Consider the following 8,118-nt stretch of genomic DNA (forward strand, 5'->3'; position numbering starts at 1 on the left):
TAATGTCACGTGAACAACTACAGTCCAATGCCTTTCTTGTAGGTCTTCCTAGTCATCACCTATACCAGGTCTTCCTAGTCATCACCTATACCAGGTCTTCCTAGTCATCACCTACACCAGGGTCTTCCCTCAGTCATCACCTATACTCAGGTCTTCCTAGTCATCACCTATACCAGTGCCTTCCTAGTCATCACCTCATACCAGGTCTTCCTAGTCATCACCTACACCAGGTCTTCCTAGTCATCACCTATACCAGGTCTTCCTAGGTCATCACCTATAACTAGGCCTTCCTAGTCATCACCTATACCAGGTCTTCCTAGTCATCACCTACACCAGGTCTTCCTAGTCATCACCTATACCAGGTCTTCCTAGTCATCACCTATACCAGGTCTTCCTAGTCATCACCTATACCAGGTCTTCCTAGTCATCACCTATACCAGGTCTTCCTAGTCATCACCTATACCAGGTCTTCCTAGTCATCACCTACACCAGGTCTTCCTTCATCTTCCTAGTCTTCCAGTCATCATACCAGGTCTTCCTAGTCATCACCTACACCAGGTCTTCCTAGTCATCACCTATACCAGGTCTTCCTAGTCATCACCTATACCAGGTCTTCCTAGTCATCACCTATACCAGGTCTCCTAGTCATCACCTATACCAGGTCTTCCTAGTCATCCTACCAGGTCTTCCTATCACCTATACCAGGTCTTCCTAGTCATCACTATACCAGGGTCATCACCTATACCAGGTCCTAGTCATCACCTACACCAGGTCTTCCTAGTCATCACCTACACCAGGTCTTCCTAGTCATCACCTATACCAGGTCTTCCTAGTCATCACCTATACCAGGTCAGTCACCTATACCAGGTCTTCCTAGTCATCACCTATACCAGGTCTTCCTAGTCATCAGGTCTCTCCTAGTCATCACCTACACCAGGTCTTCCTAGTCATCACCTATACCAGGTCTTCCTAGTCATCACCTATACCAGGTCTTCATAGTCATCACCAACACCAGGTCACCACACCAGGTCTTCCCTAGTCATCACCAGGTCTTCCTAGTCATCACCTATACCAGGTCTTCCTAGTCATCACCTATACCAGGTCTTCCTAGTCATCACCTATACCAGGTCTTCCTAGTCATCATCAGGTCTTCCTAGTCATATACCAGGTCTTCCTAGTCATCACCTATACTAGGTCTTCCTAGTCATCAACACCAGGTCTTCCTAGTCATCACCTATACCAGGTCTTCCTAGTCATCACCTATACCAGGTCTTCCTAGTCATCACCTATACCAGGTCTTCCTAGTCATCACCATACCAGGTCTTCCTAGTCATCACTATACCAGGTCTTCCTAGTCATCACCTATACCAGGTCTTCCTAGTCATCACCTATACCAGGTCTTCCTAGTCATCACCTATACCAGGTCTCTCCTAGTCATCACCTACACCAGGTCTCTCCTAGTCATCACCTATACCAGCCCTCTCCTAGTCAGGTTCCTAGTCATCATACCAGGTCTTCCTAGTCATCACATACCAGGTCTTCCTAGTCACCTATACCAGGTCTTCCTAGTCATCATCTACACCAGGTCTTCCTAGTCACCTACACCAGGTCTTCCTAGTCACCTATACCAGGTCTTCCTAGTCATCACCTACACCAGGTCTTCCTAGTCATCACCTACACCAGGTCTTCCTAGTCATCACCTACACCAGGTCTTCCTAGTCATCACCTATACCAGGTCCTCCTAGTCAGGTCCTTGAGGTTTGATGGAGTGAAGGACAGAGTGAAGGACAGGGTGAAGAAGAGAGAGAGGAATTGAGCCTCACCGTCCGGTAACACCTGTATGCCTTTCTTCAACTGGTTGTTGTTCTGGGCTGTTGAGCTCTTGTCCCCGGGGAACTTGGGCCCATCTGTGCTGCTGGAAGTCTTACCTGAAGAGTTTAGATTCTGAAAGAGGGTGACAGGAAGAGAAGCAGGTTTAGATTCTGGAGAGAGACAGGAAGAGGGAGCAGGGGTTTAGATTCTGGAGAGACAGTAAGAGAAGCAGGGTTTAGATTCTGAGAGAGACAGTAAGAGAAGCAGGCTTAGATTCTGAGAGACAGTAAGAGAAGCAGGGTTTAGATTCTGAGAGACAGTAAGAGAAGCAGGTTTAGACTTGGGAGAGAGACAGGAAGAGAAGCAGGGTTTAGATTCTGGGAGAGAGACAGGAAGAGAAGCAGGGTTTAGATTCTGGAGAGAGACAGGAAGAGAAGCAGGGGTTAGATTCTGAGAGAGACAGAAGAGAAGCAGGGTTTAGATTCTGAGAGAGACAGGAAGAGAAGCAGGGTTTAGATTCTGAGAGAGACAGTAAGAGAAGCAGGGTTTAGATTCTGAGAGAGACAGTAAGAGAAGCAGGGTTTAGATTCTGGAGAGAGACAGTAAGAGAAGCAGGCTTAGATTCTGGAGAGACAGGAAGAGGAGCAGGGCTTAGATTCTGAGAGAGACAGTAAGAGAAGCAGGGTTTAGATTCTGGAGAGAGACAGTAAGAGAAGCAGGGTTTAGATTCTGGAGAGAGACAGTAAGAGAAGAAGGGTTTAGATTCTGGAGAGAGACAGTAAGAGAAGCAGGGTTTAGATTCTGGAGAGACAGTAAGAGAAGCAGGGTTTAGATTCTGGAGAGAGGAACAGGAAGAGAAGCAGAGTAAATTCTGGAGAGAGGGACAGGTAGAGAAGCAGAGTAGATTCTGGAGAGAGGAACAGGAAGAGAAGCAGAGTAGATTCTGGAGAGAGACATGAAGAGAAGCAGAGTAGATTCTGGAGAGAGAGACAGGAAGAGAAGCAGAGTAGATTCTGGAGAGAGAGACAGGAAGAGAAGCAGAGTAGATTCTGGAGAGAGGAAAGGAAGATAGCAGAGTAGATTCTGGAGAGAGAACAGAAGAGAAGCTTGGTTTAGATTCCTGGAGAGAGACAGGAAGAGAAGCAGGGTTTAGATTCTGGAGAGACAGGAAGAGAAGCAGGGTTTAGATTCTGGAGAAAGAGAGAGGAAGAGAAGCGGGGTTTAGATTGTGGAGAGAGACAGGTAGAGAAGCAGAGTAGATTCTGGACAGAGGAACAGGAAGAGAAGCAGAGTAGATTCTGGAGAGAGGAACAGGAAGAGAAGCAGAGTAGATTCTGGAGAGAGGAACAGGAAGAGAAGCAGAGTAGATTCTGGAGAGAGGAACAGGAAGAGAAGCAGAGTAGATTCTGGAGAGAGAGACAGGAAGAGAAGCAGAGTAGATTCTGGAGAGAGAGACAGGAAGAGAAGCAGGGTTTAGATTCTGGAGAGAGAGACAGGAAGAGAAGCAGAGTAGATTCTGGAGAGAGGAACAGGAAGAGAAGCAGAGTAGATTCTGGAGAGAGGGACAGGTAGAGAAGCAGAGTAGATTCTGGAGAGAGGAACAGGAAGAGAAGCAGAGTAGATTCTGGAGAGAGGAACAGGAAGAGAAGCAGAGTAGATTCTGGAGAGAGGGACAGGAAGAGAAGCAGAGTAGATTCTGGAGAGAGGGACAGGAAGAGAAGCAGAGTAGATTCTGGAGAGAGACAGGAAGAGAAGCAGAGAGAGACAGGAAGAGAAGCAGAGTAGATTCCGGGGAGGGATGAAGAGGCATAGTGAAAGAGTACATTCTACACAGGGAGGAAGAATCCTGTTCGAGTCCCAGTATCTTTCCCTGTGCGGTTGGTTCTCCTCAGAACACTAAAGATACAGTCTAATAACGTCACTGACACGGTCTTCACTAAATTGGAACTACTTCCTGTGGGATAAATAGAACTACACTTCAGAACAGAAAAACAGGGAAACTAACACTGGCTTCGTTAACTTCTGGGTGCCAGGGGGCAGTATTTTCACGTCCAGATGAAATGCCCAAATTCAACTGCCTGCTACTCATCCCCAGAAAATACAATATGCATATTATTAGTAGATCTGGATAGAAAACACTCTGAAGTTTCTAAAACTGTTTGAATCATGTCTGTAAGTATAACAGAACTTATTTAGCAGGCTGAAACCCCGAGGACAAACCATTCAGATTTTTTGTTGTGGAGGTCACTCTCTTGTCAATGCAGTTCCTATCGCTTCCACTGGATGTCAACAGTCTTTAGAAATTGGTTGAGGTTATTCCTTTGTGTATTGAAGAAGTACGGCCATCTTGAACAAGGGTCACTTGAAGTGTACTGTTAGATAGAGCGCGTGACCAGAAAGCTAGCTTCAGTTTAAATCGATTATTTATGTTAAAAAAATACCTCAAGTTGTATTACAAAAGTAGTTTGAAATGTTTTGGCAAAGTTTACAGGTAACTTTTGAGATATTTTGTAGTCACGTTGAGCAAGTTGGAACCAGTGTTTTTCTGGATCAAACGCGCCAAATAAAAATGGACATTTTGGATATATATGGACAGAATTAATCGAACAACAGGACCATGTGTGATGTTTATGGGACATATTGGAGTGCCAACAGAAGAAGCTCATCAAAGGTAAGGCATGAATTACATGTTTATTTCTGCGTTTTGTGTCACGCCTGCAGGGTTGAAATATGCTTCTCTCTCTTTGTTTACTATGGTGCCATCCTCAGATAATAACATCGTTTGCTTTCGCCGAAAAGCTTTTTTGAAATCTGACATGATGGCTGGATTCACAACAAGGGTAGATTTAATTTGCTATATTGCATGTGTGATTTAATGAAAGTTAGATTTTTATAGTAATTTATTTGACTTTCACGCTCTGCATTTCCCCTGGCTTTTGGGACGCTAGCGTCCCACATATCCCAGAGAGGTTAAACAGCCCTCCTACAATGGATTTCAACAGCCACGCCCATAGTAAACAGCAGCTCACATGTCCCTCATCCGTCTCCCTCTCAATCCATTAGATGCTGTTTCAGACAGTGACCGTGTTGATTTCCCCAGCAGCTCTCATACCCCCTGCTACTAGAACACATGTCCCTCATCCGTCTCCCTCTCAATCCATTAGATGCTGTTTCAGACAGTGACCGTGTTGACTTCCCCAGCAGCTCTCATACCCCCTGCTACTAGAACACATGTCCCTCATCCGTCTCCCTCTCAATCCATTAGATGCTGTTTCAGACAGTGACCGTGTTGATTTCCCCAGCAGCTCTCATACCCCCTGCTACTAGAACATGTCCCTCATCAGTCTCCCTCTCAATCCATTAGATGCTGTTTCAGACAGTGACCGTGTTGACTTCCCCAGCAGCTCTCATACCCCCTGCTACTAGAACACATGTCCCTCATCCGTCTCCCTCTCAATCCATTAGAGATGCTGTTTCAGACAGTGACCGTGTTGACTTCCCCAGCAGCTCTCATACCCCCTGCTACTAGAACACATGTCCCTCATCAGTCTCCCTCTCAATCCATTAGATGCTGTTTCAGACAGTGACCGTGTTGACTTCCCCAGCAGCTCTCATACCCCCTGCTACTAGAACACATGTCCCTCATCCGTCTCCCTCTCAATCCATTAGATGCTGTTTCAGACAGTGACCGTGTTGATTTCCCCAGCAGCTCTCATACCCCCTGCTACTAGAACACATGTCCCTCATCCGTCTCCCACTCAATCCATTAGAGATGCTGTTTCAGACAGTGACCGTGTTGACTTCCCCAGCAGCTCTCATACCCCCTGCTACTAGAACACATGTCCCTCATCCGTCTCCCTCTCAATCCATTAGATGCTGTTTCAGACAGTGACCGTGTTGACTTCCCCAGCAGCTCTCATACCCCCTGCTACTAGAACACATGTCCCTCATCCGTCTCCCTCTCAATCCATTAGATGCTGTTTCAGACAGTGACCGTGTTGACTTCCCCAGCAGCTCTCATACCCCTGCTACTAGAACACATGTCCCTCATCAGTCTCCCTCTCAATCCATTAGATGCTGTTTCAGACAGTGACCGTGTTGACTTCCCCAGCAGCTCTCTATACCCCTGCTACTAGAACACATGTCCCTCATCCGTCTCCCTCTCAATCCATTAGATGCTGTTTCAGACAGTGACCGTGTTGACTTCCCCAGCAGCTCTCATACCCCCTGCTACTAGAACACATGTCCCTCATCAGTCTCCCTCTCAATCCATTAGATGCTGTTTCAGACAGTGACCGTGTTGACTTCCCCAGCAGCTCTCATACCCCCTGCTACTAGAACACATGTCCCTCATCCGTCTCCCTCTCAATCCATTAGATGCTGTTTCAGACAGTGACCGTGTTGACTTCCCCAGCAGCTCTCATACCCCCTGCTACTAGAACACATGTCCCTCATCCGTCTCCCTCTCAATCCATTAGATGCTGTTTCAGACAGTGACCGTGTTGATTTCCCCAGCAGCTCTCATACCCCCTGCTACTAGAACACATGTCCCTCATCCGTCTCCCTCTCAATCCATTAGATGCTGTTTCAGACAGTGACCGTGTTGATTTCCCCAGCAGCTCTCATACCCCCTGCTACTAGAACACATGTCCCTCATCCGTCTCCCTCTCAATCCATTAGAGATGCTGTTTCAGACCGTGACCGTGTTGATTTCCCCAGCAGCTCTCATACCCCCTGCTACTAGAACACATGTCCCTCATCCGTCTCCCTCTCAATCCATTAGATGCTGTTTCAGACAGTGACCGTGTTGATTTCCCCAGCAGCTCTCATACCCCCTGCTACTAGAACACATGTCCCTCATCAGTCTCCCTCTCAATCCATTAGATGCTGTTTCAGACAGTGACCGTGTTGATTTCCCCAGCAGCTCTCATACCCCCTGCTACTAGAACACATGTCCCTCATCCGTCTCCCTCTCAATCCATTAGATGCTGTTTCAGACAGTGACCGTGTTGATTTCCCCAGCAGCTCTCATACCCCTGCTACTAGAACACATGTCCCTCATCCGTCTCCTCTCAATCCATTAGATGCTGTTTCAGACAGTGACCGTGTTGACTTCCCCAGCAGCTCTCATACCCCCTGCTACTAGAACACATGTCCCTCATCCGTCTCCCTCTCAATCCATTAGATGCTGTTTCAGACAGTGACCGTGTTGATTTCCCCAGCAGCTCTCATACCCCCTGCTACTAGAACACATGTCCCTCATCCGTCTCCCTCTCAATCCATTAGATGCTGTTTCAGACAGTGACCGTGTTGATTTCCCAGCAGCTCTCATACCCCCTGCTACTAGAACACATGTCCCTCATCCGTCTCCTCTCAATCCATTAGATGCTGTTTCAGACAGTGACCGTGTTGACTTCCCCAGCAGCTCTCATACCCCCTGCTACTAGAACACATGTCTCTGCAACATGAATCAATAATAAGTTAGTTTGTCCTAGTTTAGTTCCAGGTCTCTCTACCCATCGACGAAGCCTCAGAGCTGAGCTACATGAGTCACACAGGCGATGATCAACTCCACTCAGCAGGAACACCACCAAACGGACCTTATATCAAATGTCTAAGTTCCTCCTAGAGATGAAAGACCCACCGTTTTGCTGTCGTCGTTGTTGGACGTGGGGTCCTTGTAGTTGGGACCAGGCAGTGCAGGGAAGTCCTCGTTATGGATGGAGAAGTCTTGGGACTGTTCGTTGGAGGGTTTGGTGACCATTCCAACTGCAGTACAGGAGGACAGGATGGACAGGCTGTAGCTCAGGTAAATACAGGGACAGAGAAGATCTTATCTCTCCGGAAGACAACCATCAATATCATCGCATCCCAGCAACCCAGAGGCAAAGGTAAACATGTTTTATTTTCTCACAGACTGGGACACACTCTCACCATAGAGAGCCCTCCCAGCCAGTGGGTTGAGGAGAGGAGGGGGTCTCACCATAGAGAGCCCTCCCAGCCAGTGGGTTGAGGAGAGGAGGGGGTCTCACCATAGAGAGCCCTCCCAGCCAGTGGGTTGAGGAGAGGAGGGGGTCTCACCATAGAGAGCCCTCCCAGCCAGTGGGTTGAGGAGAGGAGGGGGTCTCACCATAGAGAGCCCTCCCAGCCAGTGGGTTGAGAAGAGGAGGTCTCACCATAGAGAACCAGTGGGTTGAGGAGAGGAGGGCTCACCATAGAGAACCAGTGGGTTGAGGAGAGGAGGGCTCACCATAGAGAACCAGTGGGTTGAGGAGAGGAGGTGAGGTCTCACCATAGAGACCTCCC

General features: G+C 47.8%; 1 protein-coding gene across 1 annotated transcript; it reads right to left on the reverse strand.

Annotated features, from left to right (window-relative positions):
* Positions 1–1,823: 1,823 nt before the first annotated feature.
* On the reverse strand, positions 1,824–7,835 carry LOC135566177 (CCR4-NOT transcription complex subunit 2-like; the record flags this gene model as incomplete). Its single annotated transcript, XM_065014009.1, has 2 exons — positions 7,457–7,835; positions 1,824–1,944 (listed from the first exon to the last, which is right to left on the reverse strand). Coding segments are annotated over exons 1-2 (241 nt in total), but the record flags the coding sequence as incomplete, so codon positions are not given.
* Positions 7,836–8,118: the final 283 nt, after the last annotated feature.

The sequence above is a fragment of the Oncorhynchus nerka genome, unplaced genomic scaffold, assembly GCF_034236695.1.
Source record: "Oncorhynchus nerka isolate Pitt River unplaced genomic scaffold, Oner_Uvic_2.0 unplaced_scaffold_6831, whole genome shotgun sequence".
NCBI classification, from domain to species: domain Eukaryota; kingdom Metazoa; phylum Chordata; class Actinopteri; order Salmoniformes; family Salmonidae; genus Oncorhynchus; species Oncorhynchus nerka.